The 27,463-nt window shown below is 36.6% G+C and overlaps 1 protein-coding gene across 2 annotated transcripts in view; it reads right to left on the bottom strand.

Annotated features, from left to right (window-relative positions):
• KLHL1 (kelch like family member 1) overlaps positions 1-27,463 on the bottom strand; it is a gene marked incomplete at both ends in the record, with an annotated part of 354,832 nt that overhangs the window by 18,980 nt on the left and 308,389 nt on the right. For both annotated transcript variants that reach the window (XM_079778802.1, XM_079778803.1), the window contains 2 exons: positions 3,745-3,957; positions 15,815-15,977. In XM_079778802.1, the coding sequence (XP_079634928.1) occupies positions 3,745-3,957; positions 15,815-15,977 (376 nt within the window). The remainder of the gene's footprint in view (positions 1-3,744; positions 3,958-15,814; positions 15,978-27,463) is intronic.

Here is a 27,463-nt window from a genome sequence, read left to right as displayed (position 1 = left end):
GAAGGGAGTGTGGGGGAAGGGGTGAGGGAAGAGATGGGACAAAGATCTTATATGCATGTATGCAGTACCTATGGACATGGTCAGTGGAGTGGTGAGGGCCTGGGGTAGAGGTGGGAACCGAGTGGAGGGGAGTTATGGGGGGGAAAAAGAGGGACATCTATAATAATTTGAACAATAAAGATTAAATTATACTTAAGAAAAAATATATATATACACAATTGTAAATTGTTACTTTGCTGACTCCTTCTTAATGAAGCTGGCCTCCTAGTGTCATGTCTTTGAGAAGCTTCACTCCACCCTAAAGGTCACTGGCATGGGCCAATGCAACTTTATCAAGTGTGATGGAAGCTGAGGCCTGATGAATCATTGCATTGTACACCTGTCCTCTTTGAGATCCCTCCTCTTGAACTCCTTTACCTTGGAACCTCAGGCACCACTTGGTGAGATATCCAAGCCACAAGGAGAGTCCAGGAAAAGAGAACCACAGTGCTCTGAAACCCTTGGCTAAGCTCTCAGATGACAGCCCTAATGGCCAGCTCTCTGAGAGAACCTTTTTGAATATTCCAGTCTTGTTGAGCCCCAGATAACTGTAGCATCAGGCAACATCATGTAGAGTAGAATAGACTAACTGAACCCAATCAACACAGAATCATGAAAGAAAATAGATGGTTATTTTAAGTCACTAAGATTTTAGAATTGTTTGATAGAAATATATCATCCAAACAACAGTAAACAATTTCAAGAAGAAATATATATTTACCTTAAAAGAAATGTAAAATATCTGGATATAAAGCAAATATTGTGAAACATTTGTGAAATATATGATATACATTTGGCTATAATATCTCTATCTAAAATTTATAAAATAAATAGACAAAATAAATTTCTTGTATTGTTAGTCCAAACTATAGGAAAAAAAAGAAATGCCATAATTCCTGATAGGATTTAAAATCAGAAGGCCCAATTCATTGGACAGTGCACATTAATCCATCCATTGATTTTTTTCAGTCAATATTTTTAAGCATTTCTTATATGCTATCCTCCTGGGACATAGAGCCTAAAGCTATAGTTGGAAAGAGACAAAGAAACAGACTGCAATTTGGCTAAAATTTAACCTTCACTAGAAGGTATATTTTAAAACAGCAAAAGAATCAAATATAGACATCAGTTTATGTAAATAAATAAATATGGCAAAGCTGCTGATGAAATTGCTTTATTTTATCATCTTTCTCCTGATTTTTCAAGTCATCTGTCACAACCACTGCCTAAGTTAAAAATATAAAAGCTTTAAAAAAGTTTGAAGATATCAGACAAGATTTCTTACTTTCTAATTCAGTCTCAAAATACAAATTATTCTTTGATCAGACTATATTCTTCAATACAAGCTCTTCCACACAGTATGTATGGATGTGTTCTGTTTGATTAAGCTACAGCAGTCCTGTTATTTAGGGTCACATGTGAAATGAAATGGCTTTGAGTTTATAAGAATCCATAATTTAAATAAAAAGTAAATCCCTCCTATATTATCTCTCTTCATTTCTTATATATGCTAAAATTCTTAAATTATGTTTGAACCAAAAACATGAAATGAGAAATTAAAACAAATGAAATAATCTAAAATTTAACAATATATATTGAATAAGTAAATAGATGAATGTGACTTTTTTAATGGAGTACACCTCCTGGGCCTAAATTTGCTAGGACTTACTGCATATTTTGGACATTGATTTTGTCCCCTAAGATGTTGTCCGTGGAGTGAGGCTTAGCTACAAAATTAGTTTTCTCTGTTTCATCAACTATTCCAATGTTCCTGTTCATGCTCAGTTTCTATCTTGTTACCTGATTTGATTTGAAATGCCAGTGTTCTTTGTGTGTAAGGTAGCCTTACTCTTTACATTTTTTAATAAATATTACATAAATGTTCTTTAATACCACCATTATATAATACTTTTACATTTCTATAAGAATTATTGTCTTATAATAAAATTTATCCACCTACATATCCACCCATATATTTGTTTAAAACAACATTGTACACTACTTCTTGCTATTCCTAATGATTCATTTTCCTATAATTATAAACATTTTTTACATTATATGTGCAAAATAATTTTACAGCAGTACCTTGATTTATTGATGATGTACATGAAAAATCATTAATACAGAATATATGTTGTAGAAACTGCAAAAAAGCTATTAATCTGCCACATAGCATGAGCTTGAATAAGAATCAGGATAATGTCATGTGCTTCTGCATTACTTAAGCAGCTTATACCCACTGCACTCCTATAACTTAAAATAGCTATGCTTATTTAAATCTAATTTTGCACCATAAATGTATTCCTAGGCTGAATTATTTATGTCTCTGTTCACAAACAGCATTTCAATACATTATACAGTAAAGTTAGAAGAGAATATATGTATGGAATATCATTTCATTGGTAGCATTTATACAAGGTAATTCACGGTAAAAGTAGGGGCCTCATCATGTTCATTTTCTTTGTCATTTTCCCCAAGAATTTAGCAGTGGAAAATGTGAATAAGCTGCCAGTCTATTAGTGGTATTTTAAAAAATGAATGAAAAATTAAATAAAGTATAAATGATTGCATATTTGTATATATAAAAGAATACAGAATAGCAATACAATTAAACATGTTTCTGTATTTTATCCAAGATGTGACTTAAGTATGAGCAGTACCTGTACACTAAAAGCTATCTCTTGCCATTGGACTTATTCTCAGTAAAAATAGCCATATATCTGTATGGCTATTTTTACTAAATTGTCCAACAAGTATTGGACAATTTAGCCTGCAAATTCCCATAATCAAAAGAAAACTGATAGTCTTACTTAATGAGCAATTGATTTGCACTGGCAAATAAACCATGCCTACTTTGTGTGTTCTGTCCCTACTATTTAGAATGCCAACTAAATGGATTATCTAAGCAAGTATTGCCATAACATCAGCTTCCTTAATATCGTGAGAGAGATCACCTTTCTCCCACTAACTGTACATACCACTTACAAGCATGAGTATCAAGGACGTGCTTTTCAATATCAAGAGAAAAATTGTTTTTGTCATCAGTGTGATCCACCAGATATTTTGTTCTTCATTCAGGTATAATTTGGGATACTGTCTTCCCATCCTTTGAAATTTTCTGTGGCCATGTGACTGGCTTATCACCAAAGTACACACAGAATATAATTATTCTACTTGCAAGTAAAATTTTTAAGGACCAGAGAACAATTTACTACTCTGGCTTTCCCCTTTTGTCATGGAGAACAGCAGTGCTCACATTGCAGCTTAGCTGTCATTCTGGGTCCTATAGTAATGATATCATGGAATTGTCATGGATGTGTAGCAGGAGTAAGAACCTTATACATTACAGTAGAATTACTTACCCTATCCCAGCTGATAAAACAATTAATCTCAATATTCCCTATTCTCACGTCCCCAAATATCAACATGTATCCTTATATAATAGGCGACATCACCATGAGTTTTTATAACTTTCTAATTCTTAATACATACAATATAATAGTTCTAAGTGATGTGCAGGGATGAAATAAAACGTATGTATAATGATAAGTTCTGGGTTGTTGAATGAGCAAAAGAGAGAGACTGAGAGAAGAAGTTCTAGGAGTTGAATTTACCTTTCCTAAACGTAGGTTTTACAATCCCTTGGACTAGGCATCAGTATAATTTGCACTGTCTCTCACTTTAGCAGTGTCCTTGAGGTCTTACCTTTCTACATAATCGAGTAGCCGGGAACAGTGATTTGAAGCAGGAGCATCATGACCTCCTACTGCATAAAGGAAACCATCACATGTGGCTACTCCAACACCCCCTCTTCTTTTACACATTGGAGCACACATGTTCCACTTATTTGTATGAGGATCATAATACTCCATTGAACTCAAACACGAGCTTCCATCGCGACCTCCAACTGAATACAACCTAAAAAACACAATTGGAAAAACATGACTTAATACTATAGTATGGATGTCAAAATGTAGAAAAAGAAATTCCATTAAAGATAAATTTAATCACAGTATGAGTCTCAAATATACTTGAAATACTACTTCACATGGAAAATTTTTTAGAGGTACTCTATAAATAACTGCATATGCCTAGAGTTCCCATCATTCTAATATGCAGAATATCAAATGAAATTTAAAAAATTTTAATTTTCTAACCTGTTATTTCTAGAATGTTAGATTTACACTGCTTATGCCATACTAATTCAAGATTTTAATATATTATTTAAATACAGATTAAGGAATTATTACTTAAAATATAGAAAAATATACATTTACCCCCAATTTTTCTTGAAAATTCCCATAATCAAAAGAAAACTGATCGTCTTACTTAATGAGCAATTGATTTGCACTGGCAAATAAACCATGCCTACTTCTTGTGTTCTGTCCCTACTATTTAGAACGCCAACTAAATGGATTATCTAAGCAAGTATTGCCATAACATCAGCTTTCTTAATCAGTGCTTAACCTATAGCTAATGTGTTACATAGATGTCTTTACAGGAAAAAAGTGTGCAGTCATGTTAATCTGACTGAATATTGCTGAAACTTATTACTTAATACACTCATTTTCCTATAATTATTTCATTAATGACAAATATACTACAGATCTGGGAAAATAAGTGCTACAGCATAAATGATACTTAAAAGGTTAAAAATATACTATTTGTAATAAAACAGATCTTTTCTATTTGGTCATCACTATGAAAATTTCATCACAGTGAGGTACAGAGTTGCATTTATTTATTAATTCACTCAGCACATATTTTTGAATGCCTAGTTTATGCCACACACATCATCTAAAGTTTTGCAAATATATCCATGAACAAAACAGGATAAATATTCCTGCACTCAATTCTTCTGGAATAAGGGGTAGACATAACATACAAAATAAACATATATATTTCTTTATAAAGACTGGGTGCTGTAGACATAGACAGAGCAAGGAAGTGGGGTCAAGTGTGCAATGGTAAGAGGCGGTTGTGGTTATAATTTTAAATATATCATCAGGAAAGGTCTCACTGAGAAGATGATGTTTGCACAAAAATTTGAAAAAGACAGTGGTGGTTGCATGTGAGTTCAGGGATATCTCCCAGAGAAGATTCATGGCAGACAGAACAGGTGACTACCAAGTTCCAGGAGCATCAAGGAAGCCAGAGTGGCTGTAGCAGAGATTGAGGGGGGAGTGGCAGATGAGGTGAGAGGTAGGGGGTACAGGGTTAACCTCATACAGGTATTTGTAGACATTGACTCTGAGTGAAACAGGAAGCCATAAGACATTTTTTGAGAAGAGGGTGATATGACTTGCTTGGGTTTTAATATGGTTAGATGTTATGAAATTTTTGTCTTATTCGTGGACATTATGCTTAATATATTAGTAAATAGAGAATTCAGTACTTTTCAATTTATAAATAAATGTTCAGGAAGACATTACTGCTTAGCATATAATTTAATTCAGGTCTTATATTTACAAACTTATGCTATATTATATTTTACTAACTCTAAAATATGATGGCTCAACTGATTCAAGTCTGGAGACTTATTTTTTAAAGCTCTTTAAGTTTCTTTGAATGCCTGCCATGATAAAGTGTTTCTGATTGCCCGAGTGTGACCTTTATGGACATTATGCTTTTTCGCTTGATTACTCAACAAGTTGTCTGCCAGCTCTCAATCTTGCAACATGTTGATATTAACTAATAGGAGCATTTTGTAGAACAAGTATTGGACAATTTAGCCTGCAAAAGCACCCAGAAGTGAAATAATTATTCACTCAGAAGATTTTATCTTCCTAAAAACTTTCTGAAATCTGAACTTCACTTATGTTTTTGTTATATTTATATTGAAGATCTAACTCAAGGGAAGTATGCAATAGCTTGATGTATTATTATTAAAATTTAACTAAATCTTTTTGTAGGAATTTTGTTTATTGGGCATCTTCACATGAGGCACATAGTTTATATATAAGAAAAGCAACCCCTCTTTTGTCTATTGTTTTAAAGAAATTATTGATTTTAAGCTGTTCTATTTATTTATACACATAACAGTGATAAATTATGGTATTGCTACATCTGAACTCAGTGTTGCTGACAATACATTATTTCTGTGCAGCAATATATCACACATTTTCTTTTTCTGAGACTATTAAATATGCTAACATATACAAATATATAGCTAAATGTATATAAAAGTAATGGTAATTAATATAACATATTGCTTACAATATAAAAGTCAATATTGAGCCTATTAGTATAGGTTTTTATTTGGAAATTAAACAATGCTATAAAATTTGTTATATCATCATTGATTATCTTATCTAATAAATAGGGAATATGCAAATTGACCATCACACCATCACAAAGATGGTGACACCTATAGCCACAAGATGGCGCACCCAGTCCCCTCAGTCCCACAGTCCTTCCAGCCCAGTGGTGGTGGTGGGGGCGGCAGGCACATGGTGTGGCCAGACCCGCCCTTAGACCCTCAGCTGCCAGGGCTGGCCAGAGGTGCAGGCAAGCCTCGGATGGCAGCTGCCCAGCCGCCCAGGGCCAGCCGAGGCTCAGGTAACCAGGGCCGGCCAAGGTGTGTGCTGCTGGCAGTGGCAGCAGCAGAGGTGCCTTCCCCTGATCGCCGGGTTACCTCCCGCCCCTGAGGGCTCCTGGACTGTGAGAGGGGGCAGGCCGGGCTGAGGGACACCCCCTCCAGTGCATGAATTTTCATGCAGCAGGCCTCTAGTTTAATATAATTACTAGTACATATATTACAAACCACTATTCATTCAGTCTCTCTTTTGTGTAAACCTCCCTTAATAATGTCTAATAACACAAGGGATTATAGAAGAAAGAAATTTATGTAATGCTTTAATACAAATGACCTAATTTTTGACAGTTCCTTTTGTAAAATAAGTGTTTTATATATGCATGGTAACTTACTTTGTAAGTAATTTACTAAAGCCTAAGCTAGGTTATCAGTGGTATGTTTTACTTTATATCTAGCTTTTTTAGTGCCCTTCATAGTATTATATAATCTACAGATCAGTAATAAAATTACTGTAACTTTAATAATATAACATAAATTATTGATAATGTTAGGGGAAAACTAGTTGAAAAGAATAAATACACTAATTTTTTTTTCCTCAAGAACAAGCTGTGAAAAAGAAATCAGAAAATTTAACTTATGTGAAATATATGATCATGTCCTTTAAGACTGCTTTTTGGATCTATTGTTAAAATTAATAAATGTATTTCAGTATTTGAAAAGACCTTGAAAATTGTGTACTTTACAGATATATGTTATTAACCATTATCTACAATCCACTTATTTTGAAATGCAAATTTGCTAAGTGACTAAAAATTTAAATGTAAAAATAAATAACAACAACAATACTAATAACTATTACTATATTTACATTAAAGCTATAAAAATAACCAAGGATATAAACATGATATTCTAAGCAGTTAGAATAAGTGCTAGAAGGTATGCATCAAACTTTATGGACAATTATTAAAGGTTACCTTCTCAGATCCCCCCTCACAATCTATTTAAATATACTGTAGATTGATTTCCTGCTTTGTTACTACAAGGACAAGTTAGATGTTGAGAATCTGAAGACAAAGAGGAATCTGTTCCTTGACAACATAGGAAGTGACAGCTGACAGTTTCACAGCGAGAAAGGAAATTTGACATTTTAACTTAGAGTTGAAAGATGAGTAGAAATTTGAAAGATGAAGTAGAGGAGAAAGCATTACATGCAGGGAAAACATTATGAGTAAAGACAAGGGTCATGAAAGGTCATAGAAGGTGATAAATAAAGAGTGGCAGGTATGTCATGTTGATGGAAGAGGTTGTAGTGATGGGAGGGAAAGAAGAGATACAGCCGGTAGAATGAGAAGATTAAAAGGAGAATGAAGGGGGTTGTGTGTCCTGCTATAGAGTTGGAGTTTCATTCTGAGGCAATGAGAAAATGAGAAAAAAACAATATTCTCAGAAATCATCAAGGTCATAGTTCAGTTTGCTCTGCATATTAACTAGTATTTCCCTTGCAAGGCAAACATTGGCAGGGAATCAGAAATATTCCTGACTTTAGCAAACTCTTGTAGAATTTTGCTGAGTATGGCAAGAATCTGAGTCTCCCCTACTGCTTTCCCTAATGTATGTGTTTAGTTTTACCTAAAGTTTAGCGACCAGGTGTCACTGTGTTGAAGTCTAGTTGCCATGTGCCTGGCTGGGTATCACATATTTACTATTCTAGTAACTACAAAATAGCAGTTGCAGGAAATAAAGCTTGTATTAGGATATGGGTCAAATGTGTGTAAAGTGGCTTTGTAGATACTGAGAACGAGGCTGTTCCCATTTTTAACTATGTCATATGTAGAGTCTGACCCTTTGCCATGAACTGTAAAGAGTCTGAATTTAACCCTTCTTGGCAACTAACAGATTACCCTATCACAGCTGAGAGCAGACACATGATTCCTGGGTCAGAGAAAAATGACTTTATTACTCACCGCACAATAGGTAGTATGAGCTTCACGTTCATATTGCTGCTTCACGTCCCCCCAAGTCCCACCAGGCTGATGCAAAGAGACTCAGGTAAATGCTGCACACACACACTGGGTTTTTCTCACATTTGAAGGTCACCGAGTTTATGAAATGCTTATTCTTTAAAAGAGGATGCCAACAAACCTACCTAACCTTTGCTCTGAAGAGAGACATTATTATTCTGGAGAAGAAACAATTCTGCTCTCTGCCCCAAAGAAAGACACTGTTTCTATCTTCCAAACCTGTCTGATTTACAAATGCTCTGAATAAGATAGTATGAAAAAAAGTTGCCAATACTTCTTGTTTGGAAAATGTGCAGTAATGCTAAAACCTGATGGTTAAATATCTGTGAACCCTGTTGTCCTGATGTCCTAAGGTAACTCTTACTATCACAGCCATAGTTCACGTGGCAGGATGACAGGAGAGTGGAAGAAGGAGCACATCCTCTGCCTTTAAGATTTCATCTTTTAAGTGCACAGCTCACGTCTTACATGCCATTGGCCAGAACTCAGTCACATGGCAATACCTAACTGGTAAGGTGCTGGAAATGTTCCTATTTTAGGTGACCATATGCCTACCTAACAATTGGTGTTTATATTGTCACTAGAGGCCTGGTGCATGAGATTCGTGCACTTGGGGGAAGGGGGTCCCCTCAGCGTGGCCTGTGTCCTCCTGCAGTCCAGGATCCCTTGGGGTATGTCCAATTGCCGCAGAGGCAGGAGAGGCTCCTGCCACCATCGCTGCTCTTGCCAGCCATGAGCCTGGCTTCTGGGAGTGCACTGATCACCAGGGGGCAGCTCCTGCATTGAGCGTCTGGCCCCTGGTGGTCAGTGCGCGTCATAGCAACCGGTCATTCTGCTGTTCAGTCGATTTGCATATTAGCCTTTTATTATATAGGATATGAAAAGGAGCGAATGAATATTAGGAGATACTTAGAAGTTTCTGACCCAACACTAGGTCTTTTCCAGTCCTATGTGCCATTGTGCCTTCTATCTTAAGTACCTATTTACTATAGAGGCTAGGTTGCTTCTCCTTTATCTCTCATCAATGAATTCAGCTGTGTCTCTACTAGACAATCTTTCCTCATACTACTTTGTCTTCTTCTAGAAATTTAACATTTCCAATCTGTATCCCAAGTAAAGTTATTTGTGCCTCCAGTCATATATTTTAAATATTTTAAGATTTTACTGATTAACCTGTGATATTAATTATGATTTTGATTCACACTATGGTTACCCAGAAGGTATGTTGTTATCCCTTCCTTTGCAAAATAAAAGTGTAAAAATTTCACAACCCCCATAACATAAACACTTCGAAGCAGCTCCCTAGAGTCATAACTCTGTTTGATCCTTTGTGTCCCAGTGAGAACTCTTTAATTTAGTCCCAAAAGAAGGCTTGTTGATAGATACTGCTGTCAGAATACTTCACCTCTGCCATTCAGTGAACCCTTTTGTGAGACGTACTTGTTGAGGTGCCTTATAGTACAGTAAGTGGATGTCGGGAAGCTTACAACAGGTTGTATGTTGCTTTTGTTCCTCCTTACTAGAAATGTGGATGAATGGGGCAAACTCAGACTGAGACTTGCTGCCATTAAAACACGGCTGGCATGCAAGATTGTGGGTTAAAGTTTGGTAGAAAATACTTACCTTAACTTATTAGAATTTGCCCATATTTCCTAAAAATAAAAACAACTCACAATTTTAAATACGCAAATTAATTTGGGTCAATTAACCACATCCCAACACTTGTTAGAATTCAACAACCTAAACCTGATATAAATGGCCACTTTTATTCTTAATCCCTCCCTCTTTCCTTGCCAACTCCTCTACCCCTCTTAAAATTCTGCATTCCCTTTCTTTGTTGTTTTAATATTTCCTGACACTATTTTTCTCAAGTCTAATAAACTGCATCCTGTTAGTACTGATTTTGCCACATGGAATGTCATACCCATAAAGAGCTTGAGTTGTTTTAGGCTAACACTCTAGAGAGTTTTCAAATGTCCCTGAAGATTAGATGAAAATCTGAGGAGAGAAACTAAGTGGACAGTCACAAGTTATTAAGAGTAAACAACAGAAAGAAAATCAAAGCAGAGAGATGAGTATGTGAAAAGGCAAAAGTGTGTGACTATCAAGCATGTTCAGGGAATTGGATCGATTCAGTAGGTCTGGGACATAGGGTGACTGTAAGGCCAGGGTAAGAGTGAAGACTGGAGAAGAAAGAAGAGTTCAAAATCATAAAAGATACTGTATTCCAGACTGTGGGGCCTGGTATTGGCTGTGCTCAAATTGGGGACTACAATGAATTATCTGTTGTTTCTGATACATTCTAGTACTGAGGTATGATTTATCAAATAATCTCTTTGAACCACTGGAGTACATCTTAGCCAATCCCCTATTATGATGGAATTTCTTTGAACAATTACACATTATTCTTCACCAGAGTGATCTTTATAAAATTGAAATGCAACCAAGTCGCTGCCCTGTTTTAACCTATATAACATCTTTACCTTAGCCAAGTTGTTATGTGACCTGAGGCCTGCTTTTATATCCAATCTGTTAGGGCCACTGTCTCTCATTATATTCCAGCCAAACTCAATTCCCTTCCATTTGTTTGCATTTCACACTCAAGGACTTGACACAAATTGTTCCTTCTCCTTGCTTCTCATTGATTTCCCCACTTTCTGGAAATCTGTTAAATCAATCAAGTCCCAGCTTAAAAGTCATTTCCCAACCCCCACACCCCCCAGGAGGCAAATTACAAGCCTCCCAAGTGAGATTCAGTAAACAAGGAGTTTCATTTAAAAAAAAAAAAATGTGAATCTAAGATAGTACAAATTTTAATATAAATTGCTTATTATATAAAAGCTTATATGAATTTGGAGTTCCACTTTTAAGAAAGACAATACTAAAGTTTGAATACAAAAATAGACACAGGGTATTTGGAATCACCAAAGAAGTGATAGGCCTTGAGGCATAAGTTAGTTACTGTGCTAGATATCGAGCACACCAAATAAAACAACAGACTTTGACACTTGTTCTCCTGATTCTTCAAGCTGTATAAAATTCAGGCTGCAATTGCAAAAATTGTAGACTTGCAGAAATGGCAACTCTCCCATGAATATAACTAACATGAAATTTTGAAAGATTGATTGAATAAGGTTTGAATGGAATAATGAGACAAACTCCGTTGTTTTGGGGGATCACTAGGGGCAATAGAGTGCATTTATTAAAACTCAAGCATTTATGGATGTACTCAGACAGTGTCAGGATCTGCTGCATGAACTGAGAAAATAAAAATAAACAAGAAAGAGCTTTTAGGTACAAAGTTTGAAAGAACCAACCTAAAGCTAAAAGCACAAAAGAATCACATAGAATCAGTAGTGGAGATATTCAGGAGTCATATGGCTATATACAACCAATATCTGTTAATTGTTTGGTTGTATTTTCTTTATTCATCGAGTAAGTTTGTGGCTGTGCTGATGTAAGATGATGTATGTAACTGCCATTTAGCATAATCTTTCTTATTGGAAGACTGATCAAAATGCTTCATGAAATGGATATAATTTGGCTCTTAAATTCGTCAGAATACATGCATTAATTTTAAGCTATAAACCAACTTCTTGTTTTCCCACAACAAATGGTATCATAAATAATCTAAATTCAAGAGGGATGTTCGCTATTTTGATTAGCCTTAATTAGGAAAATTACTCAAACTCACATTCAGAGAAGCAACAGTCAGATTAGAATGACACATTAGAGAGATGTGAAAATGACAGAAGAGGGACAAACACACATCAATAGAGATGAGGGAAAAAAAACACTGTCAAAGGGTGATGTTGAAACAATTTTCTGCTATGGGTCTAAAGTGAAAGGTGACTTTCTAGTGATTTATATTTCTTTCTGAGTAAAACAGAAAAACAACAAAAAGACATTAGTAGACAGTCATCAAACCACAGAACTTTTAGGCCTTTAAATCATACCTGGAGTGGCCGGGGGGCGGGGGGGATATTCAAATGAGAGCTGTACTATTTTGTTTTAAAGGAGAAAGATTAATTGAAGTAAATGTTGCATTATTTAAAACATTCCATAGAACAAAATTAAAATTTGGGAAAATGCACTCAATTAAAAAGTAAAAACTTTGAATACTACACATTCTGATATTTGGTATGAATAATGCTTTAGATTAAAACATAATTTCTTAAGATATTAAATATTCTAGCTGGCCAAAAAAATGAAAGAAAAAGAAAAAACAACCCAAATAATAAATTACATGTATAACTAAATTAAAAGAGGCATTAGAAGAAATTGGATCAACAATGCAATTATAACAACATATGAAATTTATAAAAACATTGTCCATTAAATATTTTACTTATTAGATTTTTATCCCATTAATTTCTGATTGAGTTTGGAGGGGATCTATAAAAAAACACACATATTTTAAGACATTTCAAAGTAAAGTATTAGGGAAGGATCACAAAGTTATAATGCAAGGTAATTATTAAAAACCTAGAATAAGATGAGTAACTTTAATATAGTCTGTGTGTATGTGTATATTTATTATCTTTACAGAATAATGTTGCAAATAAATAAGATAATAAAGGTGTAAGGATATTTCCCATCTCTGTTAAGAAAATTTGCTGACATACCTTGATGGGGGGCTAAAAGGACCAGAAGAAATAAACCAAAGAATTTATATACTTACTAGTGGCCTGGTGCACAAAATCCATGCACATTAAAAGGGAATTAATTAGGGGAAATATCTTAATATTGCTATTTGCCCTTTCTCTGTAATAGAAGTGTCAGAGATGAAAGAAAATTAGTAAAATGTATATGAAAATCTCCTTCCTGTCAGAGTCTGGAGCATGCCATGGGACCCAGAGTTAAGTCCCCGCCCACCCGTGTGTGCCTCAAAATTGAGCGAGACCCAAACCCTGCCAGCCCCACCCCCATCAAGCCCCGCTGGGTGGGGGGCGCAGCCTCAGGTTCCCCGACCCGGCCTTATGTGCCATGGCCTCAATGCTGGGGTGGGGGACACGGCCTCAGGTCCCCGGTCAAGCCTCACTAGGCAGGGGTTGCGGTCTCAGGTCCCCCATCCCAGTCTCAGGTCTCCCAGCCCTGGTGCTGGGGTAGAGGATGCAGCTTCAGGTCCCCTGTCAAGCCCTGCTGGGTGGGGGGCATGGCCTCAGGTCCCCCAGCGCAGCCTCAGGTCCCCTGGCCCTGGCACTGGGGCAGGAGGCACATACTCAGGTCCCAGGGATCAGGCCTAAACTGGCAGTTGGACATCCCCTGAGGTCCTGGATTGGAGAGGGTGCAGGCTGGGCTGAAGGGACCCTCCCCCCATGCACAAATTTCATGCACTGGGCCTCTAGTATATATATATATATATATGTATATATATATATGTATGTATATGTATTTGTATTATAATAGTAACTTTGCAAATATACACACTCACACATATTTAGAAAATACATTTAGAGTGTCAAAGGTTATTAAGAGTAACTAAATTATGCATGGTCAGTGTCATTCAGTGGTTAGAGTGCCAGCCTTCCCACTAAAGTGTCAAGGGTTCAATTCACTGTCAAGGGCACGTACCTGGGTTGCAGTTTTCATCTCTGCCCCATCAGGACACGTGGGGGTGCAATGGGGGAGGGAGGCAACCAATCAATGTATCTGTCTGTCTCTGTTTCTGCCTCTCTCTGTTTCTCTTCCTCCCCCTCTCTACCTCCCTTCTAATCTCTTTAAAAATCAAAGGAAAAAATATCCTCGGGTGAGGATTAACAAAGAGTCAGGGCAATTCATTCACCATTTACTGAGTACATATGGTAAAGGGTTATCAAACCCAGTAATATAACAATGAATGATGCTTATAAAATGTCAACATTTAGTGAACATATACTAGTAAAGCTAGTGATAAGAGACAAAAACAATAACATATAATTTCAAGAACAATAAGTAAATAGTTTGGGAAGGTATTCAATGTTGCCTATTTAAAATATAATGGCTAATAAATAACTTCATGTGGACAAATTCTGAGATGAAACCTGAGGGATGAGAAGGATAGGCACCTGAGATTTGCTAGAAACAGCATCTCAGACAAAAAAAAAAGAGCAAACACAAAAGGACTGAGTTGGCTTAGAAGTTGCCATATTTGAGGCATAGATCAAAGGGCAACTTGGCTGGTACACAGAGAAGAAAAGGAGTAGAGAGGGACAAGATCTAGTGGGTCCTTGTAGGTAAAGATATGCATTTTATTCTAATTGCAAAGAGAGCCCTTGAAGAACACTGACATTATTTGCATTTATAAAAGGTTGTTCTGGCTGCTTTAGCAAGTGGACTGTATGGGAATGAGCAGGGAGACCAGATTGTTAGTTTGAGCAGTTGTCCAGGCAAAGATTTGTTATTAACTTTGGTTAGGCCAGGGGTTCTCAAGGTAATGAGAAGGGGTGCATTTTGCCATCCCCAAGGACATCTGACAATTTCTGCAGACATTTTGGTTGTCACATTGGGGTCAGAGTAACTAGCACCTAGTGCATAGAAGCTCAGGATGCTGTTAAACACCCTCCAATGCACAGGACAGAGCCTCACCCCCAACAAAAATGTATCTGGCTCAAAAAATAAAGAGTATTAAGGCTGAGAATTCCTGGTATAGAGTAAAAGAAATAGAAATTGTGAAAAGTGACCAGACTGTTATAATTAGGCAAAAATTATATATTGGGCACCAAACTTCTTGTACCCTTTTTTTTTTCTAATTTTTTTTAAATTGATTTCAGAGAGGAAGGAAGAAGGGGAGAGAGATAGAAACATCAATGATGAGAATCATTGATCGGTGACTGGAATCAAACCCGGGACCCTTCAGTCTGCAGGCTGACACTCTATCCACTGAGCCAAACCAGCTAGGGCTCTTGTACCCTTTTGAATTCTCCTCAGGTAATTTTATCAGAAAGAATATTAAGTTTGAAGATCTTTAGTGAATGTAACTTTCATGAAATGTATTTGATACATCTTTTACTAGCAATTCATGTGACGAAATTTTGGTTTCTATTTTATATGAAGAGACACCAGAAAAATACACAGTCTTGATTTGTCAATTATCCATGAAGACTAGTTTTTTAAAACAATTAAAATCTGAAGATATTTTTAAAAGATTTTAATTGAACAATCTTACTAAGAGTTCATTCATAAGAATATTCACTCAAAAACTTTTTTCCCCCCAGATAAAAAGGAAAAATCTACTCACTTGCCGTTCAATGCTGCTACACCAACTGTGCTTCGGGCAATTGACATACTTGCAACAAAAGTCCATTGCTGACTCTGGGGATCCCATCTCTCCACTGTATTCAGATAGCTCCAGCCATCATGGCCTCCGACAGCATAAATCGGGCCTTCAAGTACTGTCACACCTAGAACATAGAAGTGAAAACTGAATGGATTTACTTCAGAGTGAGATTTTAAAAGTCAAATTGATAGTAAGCCCACCTGGGGTGGCTGAGTGGTTGAGCATCAACCCATGAACTACAAGGTCACTGGCTCAATTCCTGGTCAGGCTGGGTTTCGGGCTAGATCCCCAGTACAGGTGTGCAGGAGGCAGCTGATTGATGATGTTTCTCTCTCAGCAAATGTTTCCAAACCCCATTCCTCTCCCTTCCTCTCTCTCTAAAAATCAATAAAAACATATTTTAAAAATTAATAGTAAAATATATGATGCTATTCAGAATAGGCTGTAGCTGTTAGGAAACAATTGCAATGCTGTAGAAACTGTTTACTAAAGTTTAATCACTAAATTAAAAACATTTAGAAACAAAAATAAATAATATGATGTAGATGCTTTACAAACTTAAAGAAATTTTCTTATTTATCTCCATGTGAAAAAGAAAATTCTAAAAATCAGACATGATACATCTTATGCCTCTACTTTGAAGAATATTCTTATACTACCATTTCAAATACTTTATTATTTTAAGCAATGTTGTATTAAGCAATATAACATCAATTTGAACAGAGCATAGTATATACCTCTACTTATTAAGATTGTCTTTAATTTCTCCAGTAATATTTTTCTAATTAAAAATTTCTATATAATATATATTTTATATTTATTACTTTATTTCAATGTATGCTATCAATATTTATGAATTCAATTTTTCTTGCTGAATTTATTTTTTAAGTTATAAAATATTTCTTCTCTATACAGTAGTGATTGTCACCTTAAAGGTATAATTTTTTAAAATATATATATTTTTATTTTTTACAGTTAGGAAGGGAGAGGGATAGAGAGTTAGAAACATCAATGAGAGAGAAACATCGATGAGCTGCCTCCTGCACACCCCGCACCAAGGTACATGCCCTTGACCGGAATTGAACCTGGGACCTTCAGTCCGCAGGCCGACGCTCTATCCGCTGAGCCAAACTGGTCAGGGCTATAATGTTTTAATTATTAATGAACCCACATTAAGATTGTTTTTTGTCCCAGGATATTGATCTTTCACTTACATGGTTATTTAATCCATCTATATTTAATGTAATAGCTGCTTATTTTTAGATTGAATTTTAATGTTTCTCCTACTTGTTCTTCCCATTCATTTTTATTTATTTATTCATTTAAATTTGTCTTTATTGTTGAAAGTGTTACAGATGTTCCCTTGTTTTCCCATTGACCCCTTCTAGCGTGCCTTCCCCACCCACCCACCTCACCTTCCAGGCCTTCACCACACTATTGTCTGTGTCATGGGTTATGCATATATGCATATAAGTTCTTTGGTTAATTCTCCCCATCCCCTGCCTTATTCTATGTCCCTGGATTTATTTTGTTCATCAGTTTATTTTGTTCTTTAAATTCCACATTCTTAAAGAGTACCTACTTTATAGCATCTATGTTGGTAGATTAAATATAAAAGTCATAGTATGAGTTTATTACTGGTTGATAATTAAGTTAGTAAATTTTAATTGTTATGAAAGTAAAATGGTCAGTATAATTCCTCTTAGAATTAGTTATTAAAACTGCTTTGTTAGGATCTGCAAACAGGACGAAAGCATAATTGTAACATATTCTTTCACTTTCAAAACTTATATTCCTTTCCCAAACTCTAATAGTTGAATAAGAACTATATTCTTAGGATTGTTTATTTTAATAAACCAAATTTGAAAAATATTCAAGTTTACTTTGAAAATATTCATACTTTATGCTTACAGATTATAAAGGAAGATATTCATACAGATTGCCACAGGATTTCTGAACTCTGGATGCCTTCCAATGTGATTTGTATGTTTCTTGCAGCTGCGATGATTCCCTTGCAGAAAGGTGTCATTACTAGTAAGTGACGTGAATAATTGGACCAGAATAATTTGAAAATCAGAATGATACTTCAATTTCCTCCATGTGCTTACTAAAAATATCTTTACAGATGTAGGAAAGCAAGGCCAATATGCAAAAAAAATATTTTTCTGTGCTATATTCATGTAACAATGTTAAACCTGCATTAAAGCATACTAATCTAATAAAAACAATAGAAATATCTAAAGTCATTTTTTCAATCTCATCCGAAGAGGATATTTTTTTCCATTGATGTTTTAGAAAGAGTGAAAGGGTTTGAGGAGGGGCAGGGTTAGAGAGAGAAAGAGAGAGAGAGAGAGAGAGAGAGAGAGAGAGAGAGAGAGGTGAGAGAGAAACATCAACTGGTTGCTTCCCACTTGGGCCCGACCGAAGCCGGGAACGAATCCACAACCGAAGAATGAAACCCACGATCCTTTGGTCCACAGGCCAACATTCTAACCACTGAGCAAAACCAGCCAGGACTCTAATGTCATTTTTTGTGTCTCTAACTTAATAATTGTATGATTTCTTCTGACAAAAATTTATAAAATTTATTTTTGATGTTTAAAGTTACCAAAATTCTTTTTTTTAAATTAATATAATTGCTTATATATTTTATACTATAGCTATTGCAGATATTATTTCCCTTGAGAATTCTGCAGTAAAATCTCTTTTAGAACTTTTCTGTATAATTTTCCTTCAAGATAATTCAATGAAAGTAGCAAGCTATCCCACATTTTTAGGTAAGACAGCAAAAGTTAAAGGTAAGCACTTTCCATATGGGTTTTAGTTGCTAGTAATATTTTTATGGAATCCTACAGAGTATCCCACCCTTGACCTACTGAATCAAAATTTTCATTTTAAGAAAATCCTCAGGTAATATGCACAGTAAGTTTAAGAAGTACCAGTGGTCTCCAAAGTGGAGGACCTCTTCCTCCGAGGGTGCACAATGCTATCATCTGGATATGCAAATAACATGTTAGAAATTATATTGTCTTATTATTTAATGTGCACCTTTGCATGTTTTATAATAATTGTAGTTTTAAACAATTAATATATTTTTAAGAAAACCCTGTTAGAGTAAATAATTAATATATTAATATAATTCATAAAAATCTATTGGAGTAAACATTTGTTTACCAATAATCATGCTCATACAAAAATGTTGGAGATTATTTCTTAGCTAATCCCTTGCTTAGTTATCATATTACTACATACTAATTGCAGGCAAGGTGAGTTTTTGAAATCAAAACTAAAATTGTTTTATAATTAGAGTCAAACCCTTTCTACTGAATTTTTGAAAGGCTTAATACTTACCTTTGATTTCTATATTATCTATGTAGCAGTGACTGATAATTAGCACTCACCCTGTTTTTTCATATCTTATCATAATAAAGCCACTAATTTTTAAGTGGTCACATAGCCACTCAAAAAAAACTGTAAAAAAAAATAAAACATCAGTCGTTTTTTAGGCAGGTGAAACAAATTGACTAAAGCATAGGTATGCTGTCTGTAATGATGATGCAATGGATAGAGTAGAAGCAACATATAGGCAATGAGGTGCCATTGGGCCTGTTGTTAAACACAGGGGACTAACAGCAAAGCCGCCGGTGCTCTCAGGGCTTTACAGCTAAATGGTGGTCTTGCTCACAGAAGCTCAAATCCTCGCTTTATTCTTGTTAAACCTTTACTGTTCTGGGTTTTACTCTGAGACCAGCTGACTTGGTTCTAGTCCACTCAACTAGGAGCATTCAACTTTCTGACTTTTTAGATAATTCCTAAATCCTTAGCACTATCCACCAAATACTCTAATTTTGTTTTAAAAAATTGTATGTTACCAACATGTATTATATATTTTAGAGCAATACAGATGCTATCTAATAAAAAGGGAATATGCAAATTGACTCTCACTCTATCACAAATATGGCAGTACCCATAGCCACAACATGGCAGCTGCCAGTCCTCTCAGCCCCGCCAAATTTTCTCAGTTCCGGGGGGGGTGGGGGCGGCTGCTGAGAGCAGGCAGCATGAGAGGCCTGGCAGAATGCTTGCTTCATTGCCGTGATGACGAGGCAAGCGTTCCACCCCAGCCTCGGAGGGCCCCTGGGCAGTGGGCATAGAGTGGCCAGGGCAGAGGGGAATGCTTGCGTCGTCGCCCCAGCGACAAGGCAAGCATTCTGTGCCCGGCTGTGGAGGGCCGCTGGCCAGGCCGGGCACGGAACGCTTGCATTGCTGCAGGCCAGGCTGAGGGACCACCCCCCGCCCCGTGCATGAATTTCATGCACCGGGCCTCTAGTCCTATATAATAAAGAGCTAATATGCTAATGGTCATGACACCCTCAGAAATATCCCAACATATTTCTCCCATACTTCCCTGTCCAGGGCTGTTACAATCCTATCTTTAGTCTAGAATAATAACTGTCCAAGACAGTGATTTCCCACCATTTACATCTCATAGCACATATAAATTAATTATTAAAGTTATGCGGCACACCAAAAAATGTATTTTTGCTGATCTAATAAAAAATGGTATTATTTTGATTCATTCACACCAGATAGCTATTGTTGTGTTGGCTGTTTGTGGGTGAGCACAGGAGACTTGTTTGGAAAGTTTGTAAGGAGGAAGTTCCATCCTAGCGAGTTGGCGGAAGGCAGCCCGCTTTGCTTATCAGAATTCCAACCTAGGGAAGTTGGCCAAAGGCATCTGCCCCTAATTGTTCCTTGACCTTTCCAAACAAGTCTGTGCATGTGCAGACTCTTGGGTGTTTACTGCAATCTTTATGCTTAATCTTTTGGTGTTCTTGCTTAAAGGACATTGCAGACACATGTGTCCTCCCAATATTACTTACCTTACTGATTATATCTAAAAGATAAACTTTATCCCAAACTGCTATTACAATAAAAGCCTGAAGAGGCAGCTGAACAAAGCTCTCTGGCTCCTATAGCCAGGCTGTCCCTTATCCCTCTCTTTCACAGCAATCAGGTGTCAGAGTAATCATTCATCAGTTTCTCAGGGTCTGCTGGTCTGCCCTGGCAAGTGGTGCCCCATGTGAGGACCAAGGAACACAATGAGATGCGGTGGAAACCTCAAAAATGAAGAGTAAGAAAATGAAGAGTAACTGTGCAGTAAGTCATTGGAGCCCACTGGGATTTCCAATTTCGATGGGATTGTGTCTCAGCTAAGTTTTCACAATTGGACAGCAGCTGCCTGACAAGTTGTGGGGGTGGGGGGAGGAGTCCCTCAGCCCGGCCTGCACCCTCTCCAATCCAGGACCCCTCAGGGGATGTCTGACTGCCTCTTGCAATCTGGGACTGCTGGCTCCTAACCGCTTGCCTGCCTGCCTGATAGCCCCTAACCCATATGCTTGCCTGCCTGATCGCCCCTAACCACCTCTGCCTGCCTGATGGCCCCTAATCACCTCTGCATGCCTGAATGATTGCTCCTAACAGCCTCTGCCTCGCCCTACACATAGAACCTAGGATTCCCTCCTCCAGCCAGTCACAGGCACCTGGGACCCGGGCTTCCCTCTCTGGATAGCTGCAGGCACCCAGGACCTGGGCCAGCTTCGCCTGGGCTGGCCACAGCCACAGGGGATTGTGGGCAGACAACTTCATCTGGACCGCAGCTGCAGGCACTGGTGCCTGGGACCACAGGACGGGAGGCTTGTCCCTCTCCTCAGCCACAGCCTGGCTGGTCCTCATTCCTCTCTTGCAAGCTCATTTGGGCCTGGCTGGTCCCCATTCCTCTCTCATGAGTTCATTTGTGCCTGACTGGTCCCCATTCCTCTCTCCCCAGTGCTGAGTGTCTGAACCATTACTGCATGATGACCATTTGCATATTAGCTCTTTATTATATAGGATAATCCTTGGTTCCTTGATGCTGGAACATTAGAACTTGATCTCTGGGAGCAAGTAGGTAGGAACTTAAAGAGAAATCAGGCCCAGAGAAAATGAGTTCCCTTGTCATCTTTAACTATGTGGGCTCTTGTTTGAGCTGCAGTATGCCTATTTTATATTGAGGATCAAAAGCCTACAGGATGCCAGGATGACTTATCATTGACCTTTCCTCCTGAGGTAGAGCCTATAATACCTAAGGTGTCAGAGGAACCCCTTCCCAATTCTCCTCCTCCAGTGTGGGAAGGCTCATCAACTAGATCCTCAGTTATGGGATCATGTGCCAGACAAGCTATGTTAGAAGGAGAGCTTTTGGCTTGTGTAGTTATGCAACATCAGCAAGGTAATAGGATTCATTACTTTGCTGATCTTGCATGAGCCACTCTCCTTTAATACCTTTAAGAAATAAGGATAGGCATTAGAGAAAATGGGGCTAACAGTCCATTTACAAAAGGACTCCTTAATGCCTTGTCTGAAAATGACCATTTGATTCCTTGGGACTGGCATATTTTGGCCAAAACAACTCTGGATGACAGTCAATATTTCTTATGGAGAGCAGAATATGATGAGAGCTGTGAACAAATGTTTGTAGGTATTCACTGGTGACCCCACCTGGGAGCCCTTTGGGCCACACTCTGGCTGTAAATCCCAGGCACTTTAAGACACATTCTGAAAGATCCATGAAAAAGACTCTGATTTATTAAGTCTTGTCTGTGGGTTATGCGTGCCTATAAATATTGTATATGAGTGTCTGTTTATTGTTGCTTTATGTCTCTTTGTTGTTTGGTTTCTAATGAGTGTTCTTGACTGTCTGTAATGTAACTTGGTTACTGATTGATGTTCTTTGCTTGCTTTCTTATTTTTGGGGGAGTTAGTTTGCACTTCACCATTTTATGAACATAGGAATCCACTGTCTCTGCTGTTTGGGCTTTGTGCCACTCAGAACCCATTTGCTGTGCTGGGTTAGTGTGAGATAAGATTCTAAGGCTATGTCCTAGTCCACCATTTTATAAGTACTCATTTATTTACTGTAGGGTTTTTTGTTTCTGTTTTTAAGATCTCTTCTTATATGCAAGATTTCATATTGTTAGTCTACTCAGAAAGAAAAAAAAAAGAGAAATAATCATTTAAACCCTACAAATCTTTTTCCTAGGATGATTAGACCTATAGAAGTGACTCTAGCAGACTTCAGAAATAGGAGTGGGGGCCACTTTGATTTTGCAAGGAAAAATAAAATAGAATAGAACTTTCACATTAAAGTCACTAAAGGCCGTTGAGTTATCCCTGTTACAAAATTTGCCAAGAAAATTCCTTGGGTAATAATAATTGGCTTTAAAATATCAAAGTTGTTAAGGCAAAATACATATAACTAAAACTAAAGGTATATGATAAAGCTTTTTCAGTGGTAATTATATATGTGTAAACATAGTTTTCCAAAGTCTTTGGAAACTTAAAACTTTGGAGTTTGTTGGGTTAAATAGTAAAAATTATTAAATATCTAGGTATTTTGAAACAACAGGATACTAAAATATCAATTAATCTGAATTTGCCTCATATGGAAAATCTAGAAGATGGATTTGAATCTGTTAATGTATAAGTCTTGTATTCTATTAAAAATATCTCTTTAAAAATGTGAATGTATTGCTCATCTGAGAAATGTTAATTACTTATATGTAACTTAAAAATAAAGGTTCCTAAGGGGTAAGAATTATAACTAATTGGAAAGAAACTATGGTTTTGATGTAATAGAAGGCGTGAGGCATGGAGAAGCATTTTGGGGAAAAAAAGTGGATTCTAAAGCTGGTCATTTCTGAAAGTTGTAAGGTTCTTAAGAAAAGTTTGTGAAAATTGTAAAATATATGTAAAGAGAAATGTTAAAAGGAAGTTATATAAATGACACAGGCCAGTAAGCCAGGACAAGTAGAATAGGAAAATTGAGATGGTTAATTTGGAGCCATCTAGATAAACTTTATCCCAAACTGCTGTTACAATAAAAGCCTGAAGAGGCAGGCAAATGAGGCTGTCTGGTTCCTATAGCCAGGCAGTCCCTTAGCACTCTCTTTCATAGCAATTGTGTGTCAGAGTAATCATTCATCCATCACTCAGGGTCTGCTGGTCAGCCCCAGCAGCTGTTGTCATTGTTTTATTTGACAATCTATGGGAAAAGAGGTCAGTGCCCCTAACTAATTAGTCAGGTATTACATGTTTTAAAAATTCTTGCCCTAGGTGGTTTTGCTCAGTGGATAGAGCATTGGCCTCTGGACTGAGGGTTCCCATGTTCAATTCTGATCAAGTGCACATGCCCGGGTTGTAGGGTCGATCCCCAGTAGGGGGTGTGCACGAGGCAGCCAATCAGTGATTCTCTCTCTCTCTCTGATGTTTCTGTCTCTCTCTCCCTCTTCCTTCTTTTCTGAAATAAATAAAAATATGTTTAAAAAAATTCTTGCTGCACACTCATTGCAGACTGATGGTCTAAGGGAATGGGTTATCCTTCCTGATACTTCTTGGACTTCTCACATGGTATCCATGTAAAATGAGGTTATTTTAGGAAAGATAATGTGAGGTAGCTGGTAGAGAGGCAATCAATAGTATCTGACCTGATGATTACAAACCTGAACAAGCTTGGCTTAAACATAAATGTGATGGGTAGTAACAATGTTAGTCTAAATTAACTTCTGGAGAAATAAACCATAATCTCCTTCCAATTGGATTACCTGCTATAAATTGACAACTTAGAAAATTGAGTATCTGCTGTACAGTACCCTGTTGGAAAGGACAATTGATATTATTGTAAGATTTTTCTCCACCATTTCAGAAAAGAAACAGGAAAGAGAATAGGTGTGGGTATATATAATTTAAATTTATTATTGCTACATCTATTTGTGACTAAATCATTAAGAAGTATTTTTGGAAATGAAAACAAACATGTTATTCATTGTTTTTTCTTTTTAGGCTTAACGTAGAATTATTGCAAAACCCAGATTTATTTATTTTTGGCTTTAATATATAGATAACATTTAGTGTATCAAAGGGGTAGTGAGGAAAACATGTTTGTTATACCTGACTTACCCTTTTTAACAAGTTTTATACACTGACAAATGAAAACTGTTTTAACAATATATCTTCTACTCAATTAATAAATATTGATCTATACTAACATAATCACTATCATCAATCACTCATATTAAAATTAATTCTATAGAATATTAATAGCTCAATAACATAGTAATAATTTTAGTGGAAGATTTTATTTGCAAAATAACTTTTACATCCAGTCTTTCTTTTTGATTTCTCCATAATTTGTCTTATTTAATTTTCACTTTATATATTTCAGCAACTTTCTAACTCAGTTTACTACTTGCCTATCTTCTTTCTCCAACTGATTTTTGATGCTTCTATGAAATTGATCTTCCAGTAGCAAAAACTAGCTGTGCTCAAAAACTTTAAAGATTTTTCTCTGTTGAGAAAATTTTAAAGAGTAAACTTTATTATGAGATATGTTATTCAATATCTGGCCTCAAACTTTTTAAATTCCATCTACCAGTAGTATATTGATAAATTATTCAAATCAGTCTGATGTAATACTCGGTGTTTCATCTATGTTTCATGTAGGCTACCTTTCATGGCATTTCTTATATTGGAACCTATACGGCAAAAGATCTCTGTAGCATATAAAAATTCTACCCACCATTTAAATCTTTATTCAAGTTTCCGGAGATAAAATTTTATTTTCCTTACCAAGCTGAAAAAAAATGCAACTGTTTTGGGGCAGTTTTTAAATAAAGCTTGTATTATTTTCTGGAGTGTATTAAAATAATTTAGGGTTTGTATCAAAGAAACTGCAGTTTCTGTGAAAATAAGATTTTTTTTCTGATTAATTATTGCATCTTAAAAAGCACTTAAAACTGTCATTTAGACCTAATGAACATTCAATAAATGTGTGTTCACCAGTGGCATGAGTAGATGAACCATGGAAGATTATAGGAAGAGTAAAAGAATTTGTTAATTCAGCAAACTAAAGCCTAGAATAACAAATTGATCTTCTTCAGTCATTTGAAATGCAGAATCTGATAGTAAAGAATCCCTATAAAGATGTGGAAAGGTAATTTGAAAGTAAATTAAGAAATAATGCCTTTAAAAATTTTCTCTATGAAAAATTATACTGATTGTTGATCATATTTAAGTTTTAATATAGAGCATAATGCTGAACTAATGGCAATTATTTAATAAACTAGAGGCCCAGTGCACAAATTTCGTGCACTGGGGGGGGGGGTTGTCCCTCAGCCCAGCCTGCACCCTCTCCAATCTGGGAACCTCCGGATCGGGCCTAACCAGCAGTTGGACATCCCTCTCACAATCTGGGACTGCTGGCTCCTAACCCTTTGCCTTTCTGCCTGCCTGATTGCCCCTACCCACTTCTGCCTGCCAGCCTGATTGCCTGCTAACCATTTCCCTGCCGGCTTGATTGATACCTAACTACTCCCCATGCCAGCCTGATCACCCCCAACCGCCCTCCCTGCTGACCTGTTCACCCCCAACTGCCCTCCCCTGCTGGCCTGATTGTCCACAACTGCCCCTCTCCTGCCTGCCATCTTGTGGTGGCCATCTTGTGATGACGTGGGGACGACCATCTTATGGTAGCCATCTTGTGACAACATGTGTGGCCATCTAGTGATGATGTGAGGGCACGAGGGCCACCTAGGCTTTTATTAGTATAGATGCTTATAGAATAAATTTTCAAATTATAAAGTAAAATCTATAATTAAAAATTAGATGTTTTATTTAAAAATATTCTTTTTGCAAATAGTAAAATGAAACAATTATATTTTAAGGACTTAAAAAACATTTTCCCCATTATTTCATATAAAATAATCTGAGTTTTTTTCAGATTAATTAAAGGAACAATTTCTGTATGGTAAACCAAAAAGAAATTACAATGTAAACTTTCTAAGCCAATCTTGTTTGATTTATAGTGAATCATAGGATTTTTCCAAGGACATTTTCATTAAAGTTTTTAAAAGTAAAGAATTACATTATTGTCATTAAAAAATCTCTCTAAACAGCAGATAAAAAATAATTGCACTGTTGTCTTGACTAAAACAAGTGTCCAAAGGTTTAAAGAAGATATTTTATCAAGTATAAGGTCAAGTCTAACATATCAAGTGATTTCTAGCTATTAAAAAAATACTTTCTATCTGACTCTCTTAGGGATTAATTGTCCCCACATTTGTACACAGTTTATTTCTGTTACACATTGACCTTGAGGTACTATGATTAAAACCCACTGACTAATTATTAATAACTTCATTAGTTAAGGTCTTGTGTATACTTCTGTTAAGTATTAACTATTTCTTCCTTGAACAGAGATTTCTTGACTAAATATATATGTATTTGAACATCAGGCACTTATATAAATTGAACAAGTATGGTTCTTAACAAGAAACTAAAATGTTTTAAAGGTTTTATTAATATACTAGAGGCCCAGTGCACGTGCACCAGTGGGCCTCTCAGGGGATGTTGGAGAGCCAGTTTTGGCCTGATCCTGCAGGCCAGGCCAGGGAACCAAGTGGTGCATGAATCCGTTCACTGGGCTTCTTGTATGCATATAAGATCTTTGGTTAATCTCTTCCTGTCCTCCTTCCCCCCCTTCCCTCTGAGCTATTCATCAGTCTGTTCATGTTT

The sequence above is a fragment of the Cnephaeus nilssonii genome (genome assembly GCF_951640355.1).
Source record: "Cnephaeus nilssonii genome assembly, chromosome: 8".
Classification (NCBI taxonomy): Eukaryota; Metazoa; Chordata; class Mammalia; order Chiroptera; family Vespertilionidae; genus Cnephaeus; species Cnephaeus nilssonii.
This window is presented reverse-complemented; position numbering and strand designations above follow the sequence as displayed.